The sequence below is a fragment of the Hetaerina americana genome, unplaced genomic scaffold, assembly GCF_022747635.1.
Source record: "Hetaerina americana unplaced genomic scaffold, ioHetAmer1.1.p SCAF_16, whole genome shotgun sequence".
Taxonomy (NCBI): Eukaryota; Metazoa; Arthropoda; class Insecta; order Odonata; family Calopterygidae; genus Hetaerina; species Hetaerina americana.
The window spans coordinates 2,556,562-2,584,470 of NW_027286719.1; the positions used below are offsets into that span (position 1 = coordinate 2,556,562).

General features: G+C 39.6%; 1 protein-coding gene across 2 annotated transcripts in view; it reads right to left on the minus strand.

The window, feature by feature from the left end:
* The window catches only part of LOC139686979 (NADP-dependent malic enzyme-like), a 103,613-nt gene that overhangs the window by 58,758 nt on the left and 16,946 nt on the right, over window positions 1-27,909 (minus strand). For both annotated transcript variants that reach the window (XM_071584026.1, XM_071584027.1), the window contains exon 2: window positions 16,243-16,432. In XM_071584026.1, the coding sequence (XP_071440127.1) occupies window positions 16,243-16,432 (190 nt within the window). The remainder of the gene's footprint in view (window positions 1-16,242; window positions 16,433-27,909) is intronic.

A 27,909-nucleotide genomic window follows, 5' to 3' on the forward strand; every position in this document is an offset into this window, starting at 1 on the left:
ACAAGTAATCAGCTTTCAAATTTTCAGCTAAGAGCCTTATCAGACCGATTGAGGAGAGTAAATCAGAAAACTGTCGCGTGGCTTCTTCAAAAGAATTCATTACGTCACTCTCACAAAAGTCTGAGTACAAAATATCGACGAACAGCATGAACGAATCGTTGGTTTAAACTTCCCGAGCTGTTTTTTTTCATGAAAATCTACGAAAATTGCTCCCTCAGGAATTCCCAACGATGAAGTCATTCAATCAAAATGAGAATTGGGCCCACACTACTCCGGAAAACGACATGACGCCACGCTCAGCTAAGCAAAAAAATGACAGCTCACCGCAAAATTTGCATTCGTCCTTTCCAAAAGTCTCAACCGATCGCGTACCACCGCACCTAGCTCGCGAGCAATCAAGACTTAAACTTGGGCAAGGCAAGAAGGGAGTGGGGGTGGCAGGGGCTATGTGGGGCGGATTGTGAGATCGAGATGGCCAATATGTGATAGTCGGGGGCGGAGGAGGAAGACGGGAGAAGGGGAGCAGGGGATGACGACCTCAAAATGGAACCTTGGCAATTTCTCGCGCAGTGGCGGTGGTGAAATCAGGGGCGGGGAGAATGCCGAGAGGATGAATGCTTCTTCTACATTGGGCCGACACCAGGGGACGTGGCGAGGCTGTCTCCTCTGCAATATGTATACTGTATGTGTATGCTGATTACCGACCGAAGGGCCTGGGCTCGATCCCCGGGCATGGCTCTCTGGACACCCTCAGCTTCACTCGAGCTTTGTGATTTCTGAGGTATTAAAATTATTCCTGGGAAATAATAGCCGGCGCAGGGAAATCAACTGCCCCCCCTCACACGCCGTCGCGCTTAGTACTGGGTGAACTCTATCAAACTTCGGTCCTCATAACTGTTTCATAATATTTTATATAAGCATATATATATATATATATATATATATATATATATATAAATATATATACATATATATATTCATATATATATATATATATATATATATATATATATATATATATATATATATATACACGAGGGTACGTCAAAAAATAACTCGCAAAACTGGACAGAGGTAATAATAATCAAAGTAAACCCCTGATATTTATATCACTTTTATAGATGTTCACCCTGCACATTCAGACGCTCATCCCATTTCTTTACAAGTCCTCGGTTTCCTGCAGCAAACAAGTCTTTCGTTTACTGTCGCAGCCAGCGAGTAACCTTAAGGTCCTACGGCATCATCTTTTCCACGACGCCGGCCACCCAGATGACTTTTTAGGGGCCTGGACAGGGGAAAATCTCTGGGGGCTAAATCGGAACTGTAGATGTTTAAAACATAGACGCACAAAGAAAGGACACTCACAATTCTAGTTTTGACGTTTCGACGGCATGACCGTCGTCCAGACTGATTCTGATGACGAAGGTGGTGCAGCAGAAACGTCAAAACTACATATGGGAGTGTCCTTTCCTTGTGTTTCTATGTTTTAAAAATCTACATGTGTTTTTATATATTTGTGCGTCGTAAAAGAGCGTTCCATTTCGAAGGTATATATGTGTATACGAAGGTATGTATATGTATGTATGAGGAAAACAAATGAGGAAGTAATTGGTATGGTGGACGAAGAGAGGGGTTTGTTGGGAGAAATCCTATGGAGGCAGGAAAAGTGGATGAAGGGAGTATTGACCGGCAGCGGGATATTAAAGACTGTGATAGAGGGTAGAATGTTGGGCAAACGAGGAAAGGGAAGGAACAGGATAGGGATGTTGGACGGGATGAAAAGAGGAAGAAAGTACTCAGAGCTGAGAGGAACCTGATGTAGAGTAGGATACTGGACTTTGTATTTTGTTAGGAATCACAAAATATTTATTTAGTAGCTGTGTCCATCCAAAAACCTATCTTAGCCGGTAGATTACCTAATAATAATAATATATGTATACACACATGTACTGGGTGAACTCTATCAAACTTCGGTTCTCATAACTGTTTCATAATATTTTATATAAGCATATATATATATATATATATATATATATATATATATATATATATATATATATATATATATATATACACGCACAATAAAACACTCAAACATTATGTACCCAACACCAATGACTCATATGATGACGACTTATTTGATAAGATATATTTGTTCTCTAATATTATATTTGCACCTTTATGGAATAGCCGTCTCGTCAAATACGCGACTAATACATAAAATGATACATCAAATACGTCCAACGTCAGCGCCGTCATTTTCCAACCAGAATGATTGCAGGTCGTGTGGTATTTCTTTGTACCCCACTCATGTTCCAATTTTCTTAGAATAAAATTTACGCTTTATTAAATCACTTCCGAGGCTTAGTTTTCATTTCGACAAATGTATCTTTCTGGGGATTGTATAATTAATGTTCATATTTGCACTAATCTCCATGGTATCAGCCGAAAATATGGAGAGTATGCCGTTACGTCATGCCGGCGAATTAACTACTTGTTCAAAGGTTTGCTATATGAAACGTATTTTTTTGCGAGTTTTCCCAAACAATTTTTATTTATTTATTTGTTATAACACCTAAGACCGCAGCAAGGTTTTATTCCATTGGCCGACATAACACTCAAATAGCAACAAAAAGTAACAATAAACAAAGTGCTACAGAAACGTTAACAGCTCAGTTTACATCGCGACGGCGTCGAAGACGGGATTGGAGGAGGGCAAGTCAAGAGAGGGTTTATACGTATGCTGCGAAAGCATTGAATTGGGAGGGGACTCTAGTGAAGAGGGAACGTTTGGATATGGGGAGGCGGAGTTTCAGAATGTGCAAGGGGTTTGTTTTTGGGTTGGGACGATGGCGAAAACGGATTGAAAAGAATGATTCAAGTCATTTCATTTCATGGTGTGCCCTTTAATGCTTTAATGTTTAGTATGGATTCAAACATAACACCCAGATATTTCTTGGTAACGCCCAAGAGACAACCTGGCACCACACTATAATAAACTCTTCTTCACCACCGCGTGCATTCTACCTCCCTTCATTCCTTCCATCAGGACTGCCCTTTCCTCCCTTCGAGCACAGTCTTCAACCTTTTATTCCCTAACAAAATGCTTGGCTCCTATATTTCCTGCCTCCTACGGATTTCTCCAACTCTTCCCTGCCCTCATCCACCGCGCCCACCACTTCTCCGTTGGCTTTCTTTTCCGCCCGTGTCACTTTTCCCATCCTTCATCTCACCCAATTCTCAAATGTCTCCAATCTACAAATATCATCTTACTTCAATAACCGTGTGCCTGCACCGTAGAAAATCATTCTCCAAAACAAACTGTTTACAAATCTTTTCATAACATCATTCTTTAGATTCCAAAGAAACTGCGGGAGATGTCGCAACAATAACTTTTAACGGAGCCATCTGCTAATGTGCATTTCAATGCAACAATTTCAGAGTGTAAAAATCATTCGCCTTTAGCTAGTGCTTTAGTCAGTTTGTCGACCGGACATTGAGGGATCCGGGTTTGAATCCCGGTCAAGGCGAATGATTTTTACACTCTGAAATTGTTGCATTGAAATGCACATTAGCAGATGACTCCGTTAAACGTTTCTGTTGCGGCATCTCCCGCAGTTTCTCTGTAATTTCACTAACAAGGAGTCACAGCATATGTATTTGATATCTTTGCGACGTCTACGGCCGGTATTATCGAAAACTTTGGAATAATAGACAGCCTTAGCGACCAAAAAGCTATTTTTATATACATAAAAAATAAATTCGCGAAATTAAATTGGGAAAAGCGTAAAATATATTTATTCAATGAGGCTAATCTTTATAAGTTTCGAGAAAATAAAAAAAAAGTGAACAAGGGCTATTTTCACTATTTTTTCAATATGCATTTCGATGCAATAATTTCAGTGTAAAATCATTCCCTTTGACCGGCATTCGAACTCGAATTCCTCAATGTCCGGTCGAGTACTTCAGCCTGTTAAGCTACCGGGGCGTCCTCTGAAACGATACAATTTTGGGGGCTTCAAAGGAACAAGATGCTGTGACGAAATACCGTACGCGCAATGTCACAGGCATTCTGTGGCGCGTCGTGCACGACTACGAATCGACTACGACGAGGGATCCGAGTTCGAATCCCGGTCAAGGCGTATGATTTTTACACTCCGATATCGTTGAATTATTCGTAAGGTTCCCTGACGTCAATTTTCTCGCAAAAACTTATTTGCCTAACGCAATCCTTCTTCTGACGTCAATACAACTTTGGCCAGGATGGTCCAAAATATTTTAGGAATTCAGCTGCTCCAGTTTTTCCTCCCTATTCTAACGTTTAACGTAGCCCCAGCTTCTCTCCAAAAAGCCTCATAACAATTCTTTCGTTTGCAGTAATCTCCATAGCGCACTTATCAAAATTATTTCGTAATTAAATAATCGGCGATTCCCCGCCCATGGACTAAAACCTTGACGTTGTGGTTGGGCTAGTGCCTTTTAATGCCCTTACAGAAGTACTGGAGGGAACACTGGTCATTGCCCCTCGTAGGGTCACACATGCCCAATAGGCGTCCGACCCCAGTGGGGTGGACATTTGACTAATGGCGTCACATTAAAAACACCATGGAGGAAAGCAGCGGGAAATTATCTCAATCATTCATCCCATGCTACTATGATGAACACTGATCAGATTATAACACTTCACAACCATAGGATTGGGCCTACACGGCCGTGTGACGTGCCAGACATAGAGAGAGGCAACGTTCCTTGGCCGTCATTTCACGTAATCCTTGCCGAGCGGGCAACAGCAAGAAGAAATGAACCGAAGCAGTTAAAATAGGGTTTTGAAATGTGAGGACGATATTGTGGAGAGACAAATAGAAAATATAAAGCAAGAGATGGAAAGAGGATTTATAGATACTCGTATTATCGGGCTGTGCGAGGTGAGAAGGAAGGACAGCGGGGATTACTGGAGTGATGGTTACAGAGAAATATATGCACGTACAGCGGACGGAACGAGAGCCAGCGAGGGGTGGCTATTTTATTGAGAAGTGTAGTGAAGATAGACCTAGCGACTGATGAAATATTATTAGTGCAAGTAAAATCTGAAACAACGAACTTGGTCATTGCTCAGGTCTACGTGCTACCAAGCAATCATGTGAAGGAAGAAGTCGACAGGGTGTACGATCAATTTGAGGGCATAATTGCGGATGTTACTGGATAGAAACATTTGAGAGTGATATGGGATTGGGACGCAGTGGTGGACGACGGTTCAGATTCGAAATGGGATCGAGGCATGAGGACAACGATCAAGGAATTAAGGGAGAAAGCAATAGAGTTCAGCAAAAGCAGAAGTTAATTTCATCGAACATTTGGTTTCAACACCGGAAAGGTGTTAAAATGTACGTATACGTACATGTAAAATGCACGTGGATGCAGGTAGACGTAAGTAAAAATAGATCATGTTTATGAACAGATTTGGGTACAGCGTGATTAATTCGCACAGTTTCCCTGGGCTTTTTCCGGATTCAGATCATAATTTAGCACTAATGAAGATTAAAGTCAGATTTAAGAGGCTAAAACTGGGAGGATACTTGAGGAAATAGATTGTAGAAGCATTAGGCGGGATGACAAGAAAGGAGTCTCAGCAAGCTCCAATGAACACACAAGTGAGGAAAGGGACCTGGGTAAAATCGAAGAAAAATGGGATCATATGAAAAAAGGGATAGCCGTAACGAAACTATACGAAAATTAAATAGGAAGAGGACATCTACATCTACATAATACCCCGCAAGCCGCCGCAAGGGCGTGTGGACAAGGGCGCAAGGATGGGATAAGTATAGCTTACAGACAAGATGATTAGGAAGGTAGACGAGATAGGGGTGTAAAACAAAGATTTGAGTAAAAGAAATTGCAAAAAATGGAGTAATAAACAGAGGTGGGAAAATAATACGGTGGTAGAGGACGCAGTGCGAGGATGTGGAATATTTACCAAGGGAATGTGGAAAGAGGGCACTGCACAGGAAGGTGTGAGCACTGCCAGAGGTAAGAAAGGCAAATCGTTGCAAACAATCATCGCTAAGCAAGAAAAATTATCACTTGAACCATGGAAGTTTCATGAGAGAGAAAGAGAAGGAATATATTGGGAAATATATGCCAAATACACTAGGCTTACAGCGTAACAGATGGACAGAGAAGAGGATTGGGATGGTGCGGTGTCTAACGTACTGGCTTCCCACCCAGAGAGCCCGAGTTCGAATCCCGGAGGTAGCAGATATTTTCAGTTGTATCCCTATGCCTGCTTGAGGTACTTTATGGAGGGTATTTTGAGTACACCGTCCGTCGGATGGGACGTTAAGCTGCGGACCCTTTGGCACTTCGGCGTAGGCTAATGCCGACGCCGAGTTTCTCTCCACTCCACATCCTTTCCTGTCCATCCCTAATGGCGCAAATGACCTCAGCTGCCGGTGACCTCACCAAAAAAACTATGGAAAGAGAATGCGACGTAGACGAGTAGAGATTAGGCTCAAGCCTGCTTTGTCGGAAAGGACATTAAGGGAAGTGAAATAAAAAAGCCGTTGGGATACACACATTCCCGCTGAAAAAGTTACGAGTTTTGGAAAACGTGGGAGGAAGCGTTTTTATAGCTAATTTGCAACATTTATGAGGGAGAAATTTTATAGTGGCTAAAAGGGGTAAAGGTTGGGCAAGCGATTAGGGTGTAGGCAAATAATAGGCATGTTGTACGTAATGAAAGGAAGGAGGAAGTATACCGCAAATGGCCTCAATTGTCGGCCGCCTCCCCTGAAGCCACTACTCCTACTAGGAAGTATGCGTGACTGAAGAAGGGCTTCTTGTTGGATGTCAGGTTGTGTTTTGCCAGCAGAGGCACGTGGATGCATCGTTTTATTATGTTAGCTGTGCCCATCCAAAGACTAATTTGACATCTACAGTGGCAATAACAAAAATAAACAATGATTTTAGACCCTTAGCTGACTGTAGAACTAAAGCTTGACCATTTGCAAGTTTAAACAATTTAATGGACACACTTAATACCGTAAATGTTATGAACTTTCGTTCCATGTTCTCCCTCTATACCCTCAGCCTCTTTCATCATTTCCTTTCAGGGTTAAGGTGGTAATAGAGACTCCATTGTCTCAATCTCGCCCAAAAATAAAGATGATTGACGACACGTATTTATCTATCTAACCATCCTCATTGCATACGTACATATGTACGGGTGATAAGGAACACCCCTGTCATACTCCTCTGCCTAACACTGGCCGTCCCGAATCTCCTCTCGCACCTGAGTAGTCCGAGACATACACGCTCATGCAGGTTCCAGATAAGCCTCTCATCCCTCCAATCTACAACTCCCATCATCTGTAATATATGCATCAATTTTACCCGATTTAATCCATCGAAAGCCTTTTTTTAAATCCAAGAAACAAACAGATCCTGACGGCATTCCATGTTTATTTCCATTAGCGAAAAATATACAGTTATGACAATACACGATCCTGTCTCCTTCCAGAACCGAAACTGATCTTCCCCCGAGTCACCATTCGCCCTGCTCTCTATCCTCGTGTTGATCATACCATGTACCATCATAGCTGCGAAGGAAATCGAAATTATCGTTCTATAGTCCTCACATACGGTTGCCTTTCCATTTTTTGGGATGAGGACTAACATTGATTTTGCTAAATCTTATAGGTCAACCTTCCACGTTTTCCTAAATCTCTAAGTAGTTCTCCTGGAATTTTATCCATAAGGTAATCGGGTATTACTAGATTGACTACGTGTTACCTATCCTCATGCACGCCATCTCCTCTTTCCTCTGGCTCTTTCTGTGTTTAAAACCAACTGGCCTAATATCCTTGTCATATAGATCCTCTATACATTGTCCATCTCTCTTGAATCATACCCGGTTCAATAATTAAATCTGCCATTATTATCATTAATAGAGTGAACTGATTTTCCCTTCTAGTGTAATATGATGAACTACTGCTTTCCTCCGCATCAATTCCTCTCTCTCTCTCTGGAATGATGGTAGCCATTTTCAAGCCGTCCTACAGCGCCAAGTTTGGAATTATTCGGCCAACGATTTTTCAACTATTCGGGTCAAGGTTTTCAGATATGTTCAAAAATCACCCTAATACACACATTGGAAGACGAAAACGTACTCGGTGAGCAAGTGCGATATCGGGAAAGAGAAACAAATCATTCAGCCACTATGTTGCGCTGCGTAAATTTTTCATTGCTCCGCTAAATTTTTCAAGTTTTACTATATGAGGTTGCCGAAGAAGAATCGCGCGAAGTAATCACCGAGAGCATTTGCCGCGTCCACATAAATGGATTTTCGAGTGACACTGCGATCTCCCTTTCTGTTTCGGACAAATAATGGGACATTTCAAGTTAAAGTATCCAAGACGCGCAGAGATTCGTTCCCACTATTTCATGAAATAGAACCAACCTTCGTTGAACAAACCACAACCAGTCTTCGTTACGATCTAAAAATTCATGAAACTTAATCATTATCATCGAGATTTTCATATTCCCTTACGGGATACGATATAGTATTACGCTTGTACTCAATTCTACTTTAATAGCAGCGGTAAATCTGGAAATTTTAAGGAAAAATATGTCTCCACTCATTCCATGTATACATCCCTCGTGTGCTTTTTTGACATAAATATTAAAAAGGTGCGCATGGTAATCCTACCAAACGACCATAACCTTGACTTGAAAGATGGGTTTGTGAATGTTGAAGACCCCTAGACCTGTGCTGGCGGAAGCAATTACATTTGCTCCTGGTAGGGTCACCATAGGTCGAAGGTTAGGGGCCAGACGAAAGGTAGTCCACGCAGCGTCTGTTCCTCAGTGAGGCGGCTGTTAAGGCATCTGGCCCCAGTGGGGCGGCCATTGAGTGATGGTGTCACGTTAAAAACACTATTGAGGAAGGCAACGGGAAGCTCCCTCAATTATCATCCCCTTGATAAAGATGGACGGACACATATAGATAATGAAACCTGGCAACTAGAACACCCGACACACGGAGTCGGGTGTCGTGCCCGTCAGCGGCAAAAGCCTTTCTGAAGTCGGCATCGCGCGAAATCATTGCACAACCGAGCTGAGGTGAGAAGGAAAGGCAGTGGGGATTTCTGGAAGGATAGTTATGGAGCAATTTATAGCTGAGCGGAGGAGAGTTAACGTGGAGTCAATGTGGCACTGAAAAGTAAATTGGGTAGAAGGATAGTGGTTGTAGAACAGGTGAGGGAGATAAAACTTAGGCTAATCCAGGAGTATATTTCGACAAGTAGTCAATGGTATGAGGACATGGGAAGCGTGCACGAATCAATTAGAATAAATTATTGGTAATGTGCCAGGAAGGAAGCATCTTATAGGGCTGGGGGATTCGAACACGGGGGGGGGGGGTAGGTGAAAGGGGAGATGGGGGAGAGGTATGAGAGTACGGCTCGGGAATTGCAAATGACCGAGGGGAGAGAGTGTAGTTGAATTTCTGCAGAAGAATGGGGTTTGATAACACCTGAGCCCCGGTTCAAATATCACGGGAGATACAGGCACAGAAGTGTTGAAAGGAAACCGGCTCGATTATATCATGCTTCGACATAGATTTTGAAACAGGGCCATCAACAGCGATCGGAAAACAATCAAAAATTTCGTTTTAATGAAATGCAATTTAAAAATCAAAAGAATTGGGAGGGTTAAGAAGACATTGCTGAGGAGATATCTCAAAAGTTTAATCGTAAAGTAAAAAGGGAAGTGAGACCTTGTCTCAGTTCCCTTTTCACTTTTCGATGGGATAAATAAATATCAAAATGAGGCCAGGGAAATGAAAACGGTTGGGAAAGGTTGGGAGGAGATTGAGCGCGAGATAGACAGAGCAGCCACGGGATCAATCGGAATGTTAGAGAACCAGCGCATTCAGGGGCAATGGGCGGCGGGAGAGATGCATGAGAGGATGGACGAAGGAAGAAAAGAGGGATGCCAACACGAAAATGAGGAGAAGATTGGACAGAAAGCCAAACAATAAACTTAGTCGAGAAACGTATAGGATTAAGGAATTTTCAGTGGAAAAGTCGGTGCTAGAATATGGAACAAGTTCAAATAGAAGGAAAAGTAGCAGCTCTGCATGAGAAAGTAAGAGATTTGTCAGGATGTAGCCCGAAAAAACAATAATTAGAAAAAAGGGATAAGACAGGTAAGTCATCAATAGAGGCAGGAGTGGTTCAGGAATTGCGAAAATTATGCTTAGGTGAGCTTTATGGGGATGATATTAGGCCGACCAATTTAGAGAAAGGAAGAGATTATAATTAAAACGATGAAAGCCTTGGTCCAGGAAAGAACACAGAAGAAGACAAGGTTGCCCGTTATTTGCCGATAATTTTCAAAATATATATCCTGAGGAAATGATAGGGGTGGCATGGGAAGGGGTGGAGCCGGGAATAAAAGTTTGCGGCGAGATAATTAAGATAAAGTTGGTTTTACAGCTGGTGAAGCAAGAGTAAGCCAGACAGCCAATAGATTGCAGGTATGATTGAGGGCTTAACGGTAACAGTGCGAGAGGCATAGGATGAGGATTAACCGCAAGAAAACAAAAGAGATGAGATTATTGAGGAGTAGGAAATCTGAGTAAAATATTGAAGTGGGGGGGGATTAAACTAGATCAGGTGGAGAAGTATATGCATTTGGGCAGTATTTAATAGGAAAAGGGACACTCCGATGGAGCCATTAGGAGAATAATTTCGTTATCGACGGCGGCATTTGCAGGAAGAAATGAACTGATAACGGCGATACTGGGTAAGGATGTAAGGAAAAGATAAATAAAGACTGTAACATGTTTGTAAGACCTGGTCTCTGTGCTTTGTGGATGCGGGACCCGGTCTTCGAGGCAAGAAGAAAAGCGTGGACTGGGGGCTTCCCAGAAGTGAGTGTGGCGAAGGATGGAGAATATAAGCAAGCTGTGAGGAAGACACAGAGGATTTCAATGGGGAGGGCGAAGAGAGGAAATTAGTGGGAGGAATCCGAAAAAGGCAGAGGAAGTTGACGGAGGAAATACGAAATGGCAGCAGTGTTTTGAATGCAGCGATAGAAGTGGACCTCGGAATAGGGGATGAAAGAGGGTGGGCTTTTAGACGGGATGAAGTCATGAGGAAACGAAGATAGAAATCAGAAGTTCCCACGGTGAGACCGCCCAAAATCTACCTTTAAAACAGATGAAATACGTTGAATGATGCAACATTTTGATGAAAAGCAGCGACATACGTGTATATCCATTCGAAAATAATACAATTGCAGATTAAATATTGAAACGAAGGCCAACGGAAAGAAAAAGAGCCAATGGATTATAAAAATCGAGAGAAAATTTGAGAACGAATGTTTGTTTCTATAATTTGACAATAATGAGGTAAATTATAGTTTCACCGCGTAGCATCCGGGATAAAATACATAACTTATCAGACGGATCATTCGCTGGTGGGTGGAAGTGAAGTTTCAGCCTCAGGACTCGTAAAAACTCGCATTTTTGGGATTTTCGTCGACTTTTTTTCGACCCCAGCCCACCTGCCCTGCGGCGAAAACATTTTAAAAACAGGAGTGCGCATTCTAAATTCAGCCCACGCCTAGCTCGCATTTCTCCGCGGAAATGTTTTCATAGTATGATTATTGGTATGGTGTAACCACGAGAAACCAGCATCAATCGTGTAAAACAGGCTGTGCGCGCAAAAAAAATCACACAAATTTCGGGAGAGCACAGTAAAAAACTAGGTCAATGCAAATGCAGGATTCCTTGCGGCAACAAAAAGACCGCAACACGAGATTCCTATCATTATGTCCGTGAGCAGTTCCAGGGCAGGCGGAACTCCCCGACCGCGAGGCTATTAACCTGTGATCTGGCCACTCGGTATTCGCCCCTCCGCTCCGACCCTCCTTGGGCAAAGAACACGTTCTCTCTGCCCAGGGCCGCCCGGGCCCACTCCTCCCCCTCCTCCTCTGCCGCGCGCGCGGGAAGGCAGCTCCCTCCCGCCCAAGATGCATAAAGCCGATGCGGGACAAAAAAAGTAGGTTTCCATGCGTCCGACAACTAATTGTAAGACCCAGGGAGAGAATACAGAGCCTGCCTGCCTCACACCGCCGTCTCCACCCGCTGTTAGAGTGGATCGGTCGCGAAGGCGTAACCCCACGGCCCAACCGAGTCACGTGCGCTACTGGGCAACAATATTTTATCTTAAGAAAATTTCACCGCTTTTGAGAATATGAAACCAATTGCTTTGGCAGGGCTTCATTTCCTATTGCGTGACATTACCTAATGATATCCTTAACGTACAGGAGAGAGCGAGACTTAAAAATGAATAGACTAGTATGGCACGTTCGATGCTACTGCCTATTACGAGCGGATTGCATTTCATTTCATGGCCATGCTGTGTATAGGGATTAACTTCAAGGTGGATAAGCAAGTGACTACTCTTTTCTTCGCTTTTTTCACAGTCGATGGAATTACAAGCATCACTTACTCCTTTTAATGACATAGGAAACGTGCCTGAGCAGAAAAAATTCCCGTTGCTGAGTCACAGATGGAGAGGGTGGGTTTTAACAGGTGTGCCGATTGAGAACAGTCGCGAGACCCGTTGCTGCACAGATCTTCCAAGGGCAAAAAAGGTTCTTACCAAATCGTTTTCCGAAAGGATAGGTGGTTTATACATTCCTTGTCCGAAGACTTTCAAGTATAAACTTGGAGCAAGAAATAAGAGTCGTTTCCCGAAAAAATATAATGAAATTCAATGAAACGTAATTTAATAAGTAAAAGATGAATTTCTAGTAACCTCAAACGTACTTGGGATGAGTGATAGATCGGTGCAAAATATTTTCGTGAATTCACGAGAACGGTCAAAGTTAGTTATAAAAACCGCCAATGAATATTTCAATCGCAAAACTGAAAATGCAATTCACTTCCTGCAGTAACTATTACTCTTTTTCTGATAACAAAAATATGACAAAGGTACAATAGAATTCATTTTTACCAGCTTTCTTTCGGGTTAAAACAATGCTACATTCTATACTCTAAAACAATTCTACCCCAAGTAAAAGCTGTTCCTTTAAGTTAGGTGACAGGCCAAATTCGCTTTTTTACCCCCTTCGCCCCTCACTCCTTCGTAGGGATCCGGAATAGATAAGCCTTCTAGTCATCTCACATAGCGATCATCATTACATAGAAAGGGTACTAGTTCTCAAATAGAGAGTGTTAGTGGGTTTTGGAGAAGGGGATATCCACTAAGATTCTTTACTGATCGTGCAGCTATTATTTGCGGGTAATTCCCGAAAAGCGCACACTATCACGAGTGACAATCGACAATCAAACTGATATTTACTTGGAGGCGTCATGATTAGAAGAGTGCATGCATGGCAGGTGACCTAACACCCCCCGCCACTAACCCTTACGGCGGCTTACGGGGTATTATGTAGATGTGCAAAGCTGTTTTCTTTGGCGTAAGAATCCATACGATGAAATGAAAAAAAAACATTTAAAAACTCTTTCAGCATAAGATTATATCCTTTCAAACATTCTGCAGCGGCAGCTTCATCGGTGAACATTGGAAAAATGTGTTCTTTGATGATCATCGGTAATTAAAAGTTTTTTTCGTAAAAATGGCTCAAATAATTGAACAATAAAACTTACGCAAAATACCTGAACTCTCTCCTCTCCCAAAAATCTCATATAATTTGAACACAGGGGTCGCAAGAGGGGGAGGGGTCTCCACAAGTTTTTCCACTCCACCCTGGATGCAGCGTGACCCCAAGTGCTACGAGGCCAAACGTTTATTTTTAAGGCTGTGATTATCAGCATCGGCGGCGGATCGCCACAACAGATATATGCGCAAGGAACTGAACCAAAAAGGCTTCACGACAAAGAGATACACTCATTGACTCAACTTCTCCATTATGTTTCTCCATGGATCTGGTCTCATTTCGACCATATTAAATTGGCAATGTGGCAAATCAAGCAAGCGTCGACCAGGTGGTAGACTCAATTAGCAATCCGAACGACAGATTGGATTACAATGTAGGGAGTCACAGCATTTCACCCCCGGAGACAGCAACTCTCGGCTTATGGTTTGCCCAATAGATCACCTCTGCTGCCGCAACCCCAGCGAACACCAGTAGGCATGATTAAACGCACCACCGGTTTTCGATAAAGGATAAAACGTACTAAGGTAGAGGTGCCGCATGAAGAGCAGTTGCAGAATCCTTAAGATAAAAATCCAGAAGTAGGTTCGTATGGCTGATGGGAAACTCAAGTTTCCAAACCAAGCTGTCGGAAACGGAAGTGGTTAGAGCTACTTCCAGCCGGTATCAGACCTTCCCTCACCCACTTAACCCTGCCACCTCGAAGTGCGCTCTCATGCACCATTCATCATCTTAAATCGGCGTCATTTGCATTTGGAAAATATAATATTCTGAGTCTCTCGTCAAAAGAAAACTCGCAAGTATTTCAAACAGCCTCCACCCAAACATTGCCTCTAGCATACAAGTACTGTGACTGATCCAAAGAACCCCCATTTGCTGAATCGTGGAGAAACGGTCTATTGAACGGGTATAAAGTCGACTTCAGATTCTGTTGCATCAACTGTCTCCCCACCAAATGGTATTTTCTCTACACTTAAATGTAACCAACACCGCTGCAGCAAAGCAGTACCTAAATATCACTTTAAATATTACTGTAATTGCGATAGAATTTGATCGAAGAAATGATATCACGCGTTGATGGTTTTATGGGTAGTCCGTCAGTTCAACTAATATGAAAAGTTTATTTATCAAAATCTTAATGTGGATAACGTAACGCTCACCCACGTGATTTGGTACCTTCGAATGAAAAGTCGGTGAATAACTAACGCTAATTTCACAGATGAACAATTATTCATTGCCGGGTAAAGACATTTTTTTAAAGTTTTCTCACGTTGCCAATAAGTTGCGGGCATTTTTTTATTTTATGCACCGTACCAGAGGAAATTAATTTATAAATTTTAGGCGTATTAGTGGAGGTACCTTTACGTATATTAGTAATGCTCTTCTCATTTATCGCCTATTTTTTGAGATTCTCAAGAATACAAATATTACTTCAAGATAGGTGAATTCAATGGTGTAAAATTACCACAACTTTTACCATGAATTGTTTCTACCCGAGTCCCCTAGTCGGATACAACTTTTATAGTTTTACGCGTTGAAAATTTCCCATCAACCAATTGCAAATGGAATAGATGCGATCGGAGTGGAACGACATTTGAATCAGTTTTCCATCACCGTGAAGGACAATATCTGTAAATTGCCACGGGTCTGGCAGATTGAAGGGCGGGAGTAACTAAGTGGTCGTCACGGGTGAGGCACTCAAAACTGCTCGGGCTACTATTTCAATTACAATAGTCATGGATTTCGAACGCTCCGCTCAAGAATGAAACTTAATGCTTCACATTTCAAGGGCTCAAGGCCCAATTCACATGCATATCAAGGTTCAAAAAACACGATGGCAATTTTTTAACGTACGAATAAATTGTTAAATCGATTATAATATCAAGAGCACCAACCATGAGGTTTCATAAAAATCACGTAAAAGTTTTGAATACGTTTCAACCAAACATTGGGAATAGCTACACAATCTTCGAGACTCCGCACGATATAATGATTGACAACGAACCCAACTGATCCCGACTACTCCCTTGAAGGGGTTTGAAAAGCGAACGACGGAAATAAGGCATGTGGTAATAAATCCAATTTGTGATTGGTATCATAAAAACGAAAAATATATACTTTATGGCAAATCAATGATACAATATTATACTCCTATTAATTCACTGAAAATTCATCACCATTCAAACAAATAATATTTAAAAATGAACAACTCGGCATCGTTCTTACAAAACATATTAGCTCACTATATCTCCGAAGCTATTGCATATTCGAAAACGTCCAGTAAATTAAGACATAATGAGGATTTTTAGCATTGAATGATCATCACTAAATTGTTCTTATTTCCGAATTGTTCGCGTTAACTTATCAATAAAATTCCCCGGCCACAATTGCACGCAGTAAGTAGTTTGCAGGGGTGACAATTAAAATTAAAAACAGCAATGTAAAGATAAACACTTGCCGGGTACCAGTATTATCGAAAAAAAATTCCTCTATTTGAAATTTTAACGCAAAGGTATTTATAAATATATAATATAATAAAAACCGGTATTCACTCACCTTATTGAGCCTGGGGTCCCTAATATGATCGATTCCCCGTGTCATTGCAGGGCAAACTGCCTCCCCTGAAGATGAATGACATGGTCTTTGCCCGAGTCTATCAAAGGTTTTCTCAGCCATCCTACCTGGTGCACGAAGCGAAGCAGAGTCACTGTTGAGTACCCTTTCAGCAAGCCTCCGTGCGCCTCTTCTGCAAAGAAATACCGTCGGGCTTAGAGAAAAAGAAATTTTACACTGCGCATGTTCAAGAAAACAACGTTGCCACACTTCCACGTGGGATCGGCCTCCTTCAGCCTTTCGTGATTTTTTTTAAAAGCTTAAGCTCTTATTTCACAGAGGAATAATTTTTCATTTCCAGGTAAATATATGAATTTTTTAAAAAGTTTTTTCATATCGCAAATAAGTTGCGGGCATATTTCATTTTATGTAGCGTTCAAGAGCAAATAAGTATATTAATTGTAACCGGTTTGTGAAATTCTCTTTACGTATGAAACTTATGCAGATAAGAAACCCGAAAAGGGAAGCTTTCATCTACATGAACTCTGACGTCTCTCAAATGTATAATTGTATCCACTAATAACATCTTGTATATTTCACTCTTACGAAATGATTTCAAAATTTGCGCACTTAACAGCGCCGATCGCGCCTTGACTGTTTTTAATGATTGTGATCAAACGTATGTTAAGAATGTTAGTAATTTTGTTTTTAACTCGGGAAAATAAACGAGATTAACCCGTTCTAAATATTCATGGGAATAGGATTGTTTTTTTATCGAACTGAGTCGCCAAGTTTAAGTGTATCTAAGTTATATCGAGTAAACGAGCCATTATGGCAATGAAAGTAATTACAAACTGCCAATAATACATGTTAAGTTGAAATTATCAAAACTTAATGTGAGCATTTGTCACGAATGGCCTTAGAATTATTCAAATTGAGTGTAATTTTTTTAATTTCTCCGTTTTGAAATTACACGCATCTTAGTTCGTGCCTTATAGAGGATATATTCCTTATCCCAAAGTTGTGCTCGTTTTAATTTTCTAAGAGTGTCAATCTGTTTACCCCTCAAGCCTCCAAGCTGTTAGTTATGCGGGATTGCGGAAGAATGAATTTCGTCATCTGTATCACATCACACGATATATAATTCAGCTGCACTCAATTGAAATGACCTCGAGAACCAAATCAGGAGAGGAGTAAGCTACCAACAAGTGGTCTCGTGATCAATACTACCCTATGATTGTACCTTATTCCAAGGTTAGCAGACCCTGACGCTAGAGCAGAAGTAAGAATCCTAAAGTAAAGGTTATATGGAGATGATTCATATCACATCTTCGCGCTTGGTAGTGAAGATTTTGTAGATCAACTTACAGAATCGTAACACCATAGTATCGAAAGGGAAAACATTTCAATTACTTTGAAAATGTTGACTTCCCTATGTAATCTGGACTATTAACAAATGAGGTGTAGCGAAGTACTTGGGATGTTGATTTCAAGATCAAATATTTACCCCTGTACCCGAACCAGTGTGGTGGCCGTCTTAGTTAACCATTTTGTGTTAGTTTATGAACCGACTACGCTGTAAGTTCATTCCTTTTGCTACAATATATTTCATTTCCATTTTTGTATCAATTTTACATCTAAATACGACTACATAAATTTACAGATCTATGTCGAGGATATTCAATTACCATCGTATTTAACCAAGGGTCATTTATTAGTGCCAATATTGGTGGAAGTATTATCCTTTTGGCATAAAAATTGACCCGAATATTGGAAATAACGAAATCCACTTCATTTATGACTTAGTCTCACATTGCGATTTTAAACTTGTCCGTGTGCACTGGACCTCATTTATTTCATGATATTGCATGTATATATTACGATGCTTTTTAGAATGAATGTTTTCTGTTCATGAATTGCTGTGAATCGTTTCCTAATTTCCTTGACGTTTATCTGTAAGGGATCCATATTAGCTGGTACAACTTGTTTAATAAGGTACAACAAATACAATTTATGTTATCCAAACAGTTTTATTGCCATTATGATATAGTTCAACTCTGTCTTGGATTTGCATGAAACATTCGTTATTTTTATTAGCCTGTCTCTTCACTTATCCTGCATAATTAATTATTTACTAGTGGATCAATAACAATCTAATATTAACATACTGAGTTCTTTACAGGAATGGAATTAGGAGTTTGTACACAAATGAAACTTAATGTATACCCTATAGTCAACCTAGACCTGAAGTCATTATCAGCACACAATTATGATATTTTTGGGCTGTTCCAAAACTTGTTTGAGATGAAGTGGCCTACCATTGCATCAGTTCTTATTCAAATGCCTATTCTTTATGTGGAAATTACAATTTTTAAAAATAAAAATAAGTACCACACAGTCTTCAAATATCCATTCAAAAAGTCTATGACTGAGCTATGAAATGAATAGACTCATTCCATAGCATCTTATAGGCAGTAGTTAATGAGCTCTTCCAAAGAAATTGCAGGAGAAGCCACAACAGTTACTTTTAATGGAGTCATCCACTAATGTGCATTTTAATGCAACAATTTCAAAGTGTAAAAATCGTTCACGTTGACAGGATTTTAAAGATGTTTGAGAATACTCTTGGAATGAGTTGGGTCAAAATTTCGAACATGGTCATTAAGTGCTTGGGTGTTTCTTTGCCTAAATGCAGTGTATTTGAGGCCTGTCAGATGTTTCCCACCTTCATTTTGGGCCCCACCGCAGCAGATGGTTGACGGGAGGTTTTTAGGCAGCAGTCTCATTTTGTTAGCTTGGGAATAATGGGAGTTTATTTTAAGAAGACTAATGAGGAATTGGGCAAATGAAAGTGAAGTCAATGCCTCCGTGAAAATGCCCATGGCAGTTTTGCCGTGATCATTTATTGGACAATGGAAATATAAGTCAATAAATTTGTATATCAAAATCTATATCTTTTTATCAAGGTGGTCTGATTTGCTGATGTGCCTAAAGTCTGGTGTTGATTAGCCTCTCCATGGCAAACATATTCTTGAGCTTCCTGTATTTGTGAGTTTTTGTAGGGCCCGCTGTGAGTTTTTGTAGGGCCCGCTGTCTTCAAGACTGTTAGATATCCAAGTGTAGCTAACCTACGCATCCCCATGCCTGTGGCATTTTTTAGCCATAATGTTTAGCAACTCTCTTGAATTTGCTTTGAACTCATTCAGGTATTTGGTTAACAGGGCAGCATGGCGTATGACTCCAATTATGCAGCAATGGCTTACAGAAGGAATCTCTTCCCCATGTGGAAAATACCTCATGTCACTTTATGCAAAATAGTCGAAATATAAAATAATCATGATATTACTATAAGTTATTACTGGCACATCCCCCTCCTGCAAATGTCTTGAGCAAATAATGGAAAGTTATATCGTAAATTTCCTTGTTATTAATAAATGAAAAAGAAACACTTTGTTCCAATCCACCACTTTATTACAGGTACGACTAGTTTCGACGCTACGGCGTCATCCTCAGGTACCTGGTGTATTGGAACAAAGTGTTTCTTTTTCATTTATTAAAATGAACTTCCACAAAGTTGAGGCTGAAACTATTGAACTAATTCCTTGTTATTATTAACTTCATTGATTTAAAAAACCCTACACTGTTTATAAATGAGTGAAACTTTTAAATGGGGCTAGGTTATTCACTGAAGGCATACTATAATCAGAGAAAACAAGAGATCAAGGAGAGGCTAGACTTGGACTTATGATAAAGCATTCAGTCAAGTTGCACACAATTAGCCGATATACAAACTGTAATTATGCAAAATTAATTAACAAGTTGTGAAATGGGTTGCGACTTTCTTTTAATAAAAACCAAAGGAAATCGGTCTTATTTTGTGAAAATAGCCTCTTATGCCACATAGACGAGTGTGATCAGGCCCCACATTTTTCTTATACCACCGACATCAGTACTAAAATAACTAATAGCACTGATGGGCCCTTATCATCAGTGTTCATTTTACCACTATCTACCTGGATATGCAGACACATTTAAAAAAATGTGAGTATTAGGAAATTGTATAAGTATTGTATTGTATGCAGTAATGTGGCTTAGATTGGACCAGGGATGTGGAGCTTAATCTAACTGCTGAGGTGGTCCAGGTCAGCCATTATGATCAACCCTTACGTCACATATGAGTTCCAAACCAAAATAATTTTGTTAATGTGACACGACTTGGCCAAAACTGTAACCAAACATCTCTATACAGCTTGGACCACTTCTTGCAGTATTTATCCCTAATTTAATGGCTTTGGTTTATATCAATGTCATTTCTCAGTTGACCTTAGTCAAGTCCAAAGTTAACCCTAATTATGAATTGCACTTTGCTGATGACAACAAGGCCATGCCTTGTGTGTATGTGAAGCTCTTTACCCCATAAAAATGGCACTAGAAAAGGGCAATGGCGATGGAAGGCTGTACTCTTTCGTGAGGAAGTATGGGTGTTAGTAGATAAGGCTGGAGTTTAAGAACAACAGAAGATATGGGCGAGTATTTGAAGGGAAAAGAGATACTGAAGGTCATATATGTAAAGTATATTTGCGGGCTAAGGGATATTAGTACTATGGAATAGATTGCAAAGAGTCTTCAGTTCAGTATTGAGGTAATGCATAGTTCTTGGTTGTTTCTTACTGCTCTTGCTGTGAACAGGAATCTTGAAGTTTATCACTTGCCAATAAATGCATAGACAACATTCTGATTTTTTGGGCTAAAGGAGGAAATATACATATACCAACCAGAAGGCTTTGATTTTGATAATGACCTGGTATGATAAAGTGCATAGTGTGGTAATTTTTTATTACTATAATTTTGTAATCCACTAGACCTACTGAAACTTGGAGGATTAGAAGTCAAAGCTGGGTTAAAAATGGAATTCATGAAACATCTAGGATGGTTAAAACTATGTAACTGCAAATTCAATCTTCTAAAGATGATGACTCACATCAGCAGCACTCTCATTAAGGAAGAGAGTGGGTACTTAATCAAAAAATAATGGGAATTTATTAAAAAAATCTCAACACAAATGCTAATTATTTGCCTGATTAGCTAAAGATTCCTTTCAAGTAGAAAATATTCATTTTGATCGAATTGCATGTAACTTAAATGTATCTCAAACCCATCTCTGAGAGTGAACTGTGCTCACTTATGTTGCCAGGATAGGGAGGACAAATTCTGCCCATATAAATAGGCTGGAAAAATAATCAAAGACTGGAAACTTTGGCCTGACCCCTTTACTCTCATCAGGGTCAGTCAAAGTCAAATCAACCAATTTTTTCTAAATAAAATTACCCAATATGAAATTTCATTAAATCCACCATACCAATAACCCCTTTTGAGACAGAAACTCTGTAAAATTAAATCTGTCTCTTGAATGGAATGATTTTTGAAAAATAGGTTTTTTAATGGAATAATCTGAATTTTTCCATGATAAGACATCAAGTTCTGAACTCAGAACTGTCTTTCATTTTTCTCATTGCAAATCATTGCAGCAACCCCAATTTATTTTGTCCAAATATTCATAAATGTATCAGTTGCAGTTAACAGGACATACAGAAAAATATGTGATGTCTAATGATGTTTAAACTTACAATATTGCTTTTAATAATCATAATGCATGGGAAAGCATTTCAGGAAAAAAAATTTGCCTGCTGTGCTTTCTTGGAAAAAAATGACTTTGTCAGTACCTGTTAAAAATATTGAGGTTTTTCAGTGGTAATTTTATGAAATACAAATCCAAACTGTAAGTTTTAGGGTTACACCATTGATTACAAGAAATAAAAATATTACATAATGCAGGGTGCAGCAACATAATTTCCTTTTTTTCCATGCAAGTTTGCATTGAAAAAAGGAAATTATATTGCTGTGTGTGAAATTATGATGCATGTATGTGTAGCATTTAAAAAAAGACCTACTAATAAGGGTGTTATTTTGTAAGTTTCTGTGAAGAAAATGGAATGGTAGGAGGTTCATATTACTACAATCTGGGATTATCACACAAACACACTGGACTTTACACCATCTAATATAGTGTGTGTCGATTTACATTCTGGAGGGTATTAATGACACCTACACGGAACACGACAGAATGTACTAGGCTTCCTGTGCACTAGGTTCTTCCCCTCCAATCAGTTTGCTCTCAGATATGGAAGAGGTTATAGTATGCAGTGTTGCAGACAAAGAACTCATATTCAAATGCCATTGCTTCAGTTTCCCAATATATGCAACAAGTTTTATGTTAATGAGTCATCAGAATTAGATGGAATTATTTGCTATGAGATGCAATATTCATGTTCAATTTTTATAGACTGTGCACTATCATCATGTCTCATATTACTAAAAGAAATGTAATCACTAATAGTTGAAATACTGTTATCCATTTTCAGTGTATATGGTCCTGTTGGGACAATTTTAATAATCCAAAAATTTCAAAGAGTGTAACTCCATTAGATTAGCAGTTATCATTGTGAAATCTGTTACCAAGGTATACTGCCAGTGCAACACATACAGGATTTATACGCACACATACATGCATGCATAGGTGTGTATATATATACACACGCATGCATACCAAGTCTATCAATAAAAGTCTTTGGGGAAAGATGCTTTCCCAAAGATCATAATTTCTAAAAACAAAAGTTAATAATGTAAAGTAAACTAATCAACAAGTGCATTGGAAACTTGATTGCTGAGGCAGTAAGCTAAATATCAACAGCTGACCTTTGAAACAAAATACCGAGTGTATGGAGGCAGGAAGTATACAGAGCGAGAGTTTGCTTTATGAAGTTCAGGCATTACTGTTTCCAGGACAATGTACTCTTGCATAAAGTAATGTGGCGTAGGTTGATCTCTATTTTTATTAAAACTAACTTACCCAGCAGAATATTGATAAACATAAGAAATTAGTGGAATGGAAATATTTGCTGATGATATTAGATTGTGATTTTTCATTTGCTTCCAAAAAGCCTGAATTATTCTTGTATCTCATCCTCTTTACTAATGCATGTATTTTTAAAAGTTGTTTAGTACCTAACCCTTATTATTTCTTCCCATTAATTCTTAAAAATTTCACTTTTATAATTTCCTACCTTTCCTCTTCCTTTTAAATTTTCATTTCATGGTGGCGGAATAGGTTGATGACAATGTTCATCCATCTACGTAAACCATGGTATAATCTAACAGGTGCATAAAAAATGTACGGCCTGAGTATGTCATCCGAATTGAATTGACAGTGTACAATTTCAGAGACACAATTTAGTTGGTCTGAAAGATACATGGAGTACCCATAAATAACCTAATGTACGGAAAATTACAGCATTATGTTTCGTGTTATGGTATCATGGCTTCAGAGGATTGGAAATATGTCCTTTAGAGTGGATTTATGAGAATTAATCGGAGGGAAAAAAGTGGTACTTACAGTGATGGGTGATCATTAATCTGTATTCACTCCCCATCATCCAAGTTTTGTATTCACTACTACAATCTCTACATTTTGACTCTAATTATAAATTACTCTGAAACTGTCACCCAAGGAATCTACCACATCTCTTGTTTTCACCTCAAAAAATCACGTCTGTACACCAATTTATCTCTTAAAGTTTCCCGGCTTCCCTACCATCATCATCATCCTAAAATTACAAGTACCTATCCTAACTGATCTGGCCCTCCTCTGGGTTTTCATTTCCACAGCTTTCAGCTCGATCATTCAAGAATGAAATGTCATGACCTCCGTGGAGGGCATGGCATGCATTCCTTAAGAGGCTTTGTCGCCTGTAGGTAGATGTCATCTGGACCAAATGTGAAATTAGTTATGATTGAAAGAAACGTCCACCTCTAGAGAGGTTATTTCTAGAAGAAATTATGGAGACAGAAGAGGAACAGGCATTGAGGGCACAGATGAAGGAGTTCAGGGATTTTGCATCATAGGACCAGAGAAGGAAAATGCTTTCCATGAATTGGGGCCAGATAAATGGATTAAAGGGAACATCGGAGAGTAATTTTTCTTGAAGATGACCACGGTCTTGGATGGATTCATCTGCTTCCAATGGCGCAGCCTGGAAGAAGTGACGAAAGGTGTAAAGAAGAAGGAACTTCCTATATCGAATGTCATGGGGCTAGAATTGGTCATAAAGAAGGATAGGTGGGTGATGGTGACATGGGAAGGCTTAATGATAAATTATGTGCTCATGATGTGTGTGGTCGGGTGTTTCAAAGGAAGTAATCGAGAGAGGTGAGAAAGAGAGCTAAGTTGGTTAGTGCATTCAGGGATGGTAAAGCAGATCCATTATGTGGAATTTAAAGAGGATACATAGAATGAAAACGAATGATGGGTGAGCGATATTCTGAGAATGGACACGTGGAGACAGATGAGTGCATCCGTTTAAAGTTCATGAAGATACCAGAAAATCGATAGCAGAAAGCAGTTGAGGGAATTCTGTGATGTACTTAAGAATTTAATCAAAGAATTTGAAATCAGTTTCAAGTTTCTGATTGGGAGGTAACAAATGGGAAGGGAGATAACAAATGGGAATTAAAAAGTGAATGATATCAGTAGGAGTATTGGAAAATTGGAGGCCTCAGCATATCACTTTTTTTTTGAAGAAATGAGTCGTACAATGATGATTTCCAGATTATACGAGTGTAGATACCAAGAAATGAGTACCAATCGGAAGAAATCTACGCTTACCATGTTTCTTCGAGGACTATGTTTTCCCGCTATGCAAAACCACGCTCCTTATAAAAATTTTGAGTATTTTCTTAACATCCTGCTCTAACTTCTTTGTCTTCAATTCCCTTCTCATTGTTTCTCTGCCTATCGTAGTTCTGCTTATTTTCTGACGTCTTTGACCCTCTTGGTCCTTGATACAACTAATTTTATGCACTCTTCTACATGCATCATAAAAGTCAATAATTTTCATGCGTAAAATACCAAATTTCTGAAATAAAATGGGCTGCACGGTATGCATGGTCTGTCCCAAAAATAAGTATTCTTTTTCTCGTCATCTTTTTCGACTCGAAGTTTGTTATTCACAAAGAGTTTGCACCTCAAAAACAGAGAGTGAACAGTAACTATTCCCTCCTCTCTGAAAATTGTTATTTCGTCAACGTAAATCTTCCTTTTACGCCCTCATTAATATGGTAGAATCCCCTCGAAATCATGCCTAAATATCTAAGCCATCCTCATGCTCAATTTTCCTTCCCTCCTGCTTTAGATTGCCCTGAATTAGCCTCCATATCTCTTGAGAGCCTCATCAGTTTTCACTAGTGAATATTCTTTTTCCCATATTAATTGCAGTGGTCCTGTAGTGACAGTCAAGAGAGTATTTGCCAAGAAAAGGAAATCGAAGGCAGCTACAACTAGGCGAAGACTGTAAAGAAAAGATTAGTTGGGACTTAAATAGCGTGGCACACAACTTTTGGAAATTTATTCTAATTGAAGCAAAAACCCATGAGACAAAAAGTAAAATAAGATTTTATTGAAATAATAAGACCTTTACATGGGATTATGTGAAACTAGAACGGAAATAAGAATTTAAAGTCTTTAAAAAATCCACGTAGACTTATTGTTTGTAACTAATTCTTTTGTGTAATATCATAGTCACTTTAATTTGCTTACAATGCCTTTGCAAATAAGCAATTACTAAAGCATATTGGGTGCTAGGATGTACAGGTGCGTAAACGGCTATGGTTTATTGGCCATTAGGCACCACTCGAAACCTTAAAGGAAAACAATTTTGGTAATAACAACGGAATCATTGTTTAATATCGTGCAATGCAATCAGTTATAACTGAAATAATCAGGCAGTGCAATAGAAGAGCAGGAGGTCTCATAATGCAGGGACTGGCAGTGAGCCGGGGGAGGGAGAGAGGGATCGGGCGGAGAGTTGTGGGGGCAGGCAAGGGCTGGAGGAGGGACACCACTGGAACAATTAGCACCTAGCGACCAAGTGGCGATGTGGAGGGAAGGATATTTCGAAGAAGGATAGGTGCGATCGCAGTTTGGTAAGGAGCTGCAAGGGACTTTCAGAACGACTAATACAAGTTGATTGCCAATGTGCCCGATTAAAGTTTAACATGAACGACAAGTACTGATTAATTATGGGATTAGGTTCAAATCAATAGCAAGTAGACCCAAACCAGTGAATTTCTTTAATCAGTTCGCCGAAAATATATGAAAAAAATATTGGACACTGATTTGAAATAATTAAAACAAATGAAATAGCCTTGCATCCCTCAGAAATATCATATTTACTTGTCAATATGGATGGCCAAAATATGCCGATGTATTTTTTCGACAATTTATTGAAAATCAACGATACATTAAATATATTTACCTTGAATATATCATACGTGCCGACAGTATAGTCTGTTGCTTCGTTCGTCTAATGCTTTTCGTTTCCCTTGAGATGCAACATAAGATTGGTTATGCAAAGTTACGGGCCCTAACGGTACACGCGTCATGTTGAGCAGCATTTTCATTTGTTTCATTGACGATAATTCCATACCGGTCAGTTTTGCCACAGTTTTACGAAGTGTGCCAATTGAGAAACCAAAGCGTAGTCAGCCGCGAAGCCCACTTTCTCTACTCAGGACCTTCCCAATTCCGATTGTTCACGTTGGCTCTAGCGGGCCGCAGAGCGACATCATCCTCTTGGAAGAGTGTCCTGTGGAAACTTCAATGTCACAGACGAAATGGCAATGTTAAACGGCCTGTATTCTCGAAGCAATGGATGGCTGGGACGGAGTCCTCTTTCACTAACAATATAGCATTCAACGAAATAATACTCCATTGTGTTGTTTCCAAAGAACGTATTTATAAGTCGGATGTATATCTACTAATGTCGTCGCATGACTCGGAGACATCAACAGCGAAGTAAATATGAGTGAACAGATTTATTTTGCTAGCATCTTTGAAACGAATTTTATTTGAACAATTCTATCATAAAACTATTTGTGGACATTCATTTTTACCAATGTCACTTTTTAATCATTATTATTTGAACTTTCGCTTTGTTCAGTCGAGCAGTCGAGTAACATTTATTTATTTAAAAAACTATAACTTGACGCTTTTTATTTAGCGATTTTTTAAATTCACTACTTACTGTATATTGTGTATGTAATATATGAAATCGAAACAATTGTTGTTACTCTGGCGGCACGTCACGTCTCGTGAATCCAGTCCTACTTGAGGCCGAGGAGGCGGAGGGTTATCTTCAGAATGTGCTCGAATAGTTTATCCCCTTTAATTACTGAGGAGAAGGGTCTGGGGTTCACTGGGAAGAACATTAGACTCATTGTCGAGGGACGTCTTGGAATACGGCCCTTGAAGCCTTTAAAAATCGCAAGACGTCTATAATATGTCGGACTCTTATTTATTAAGACGTCGCATTTAAGAGATAATGCAGTTTATATAATGCATTTTAGTGAAGAGCGTCACCATCTGTGGGTAGTAATTATCTAATTGAATTTTATAAATTGAGTCCGCCATTTCATTCAATTGGGCGGATATTTCGCATGCCTGCATTGGAAACCGAATTTCATTTGATTGCGAGAAAAACGTCAAGATTATAACGTCTTAGTTGAATATTTTCGAAGCAAGGAAATAGTAACATTTTATCAATGAAAATGTGGTGT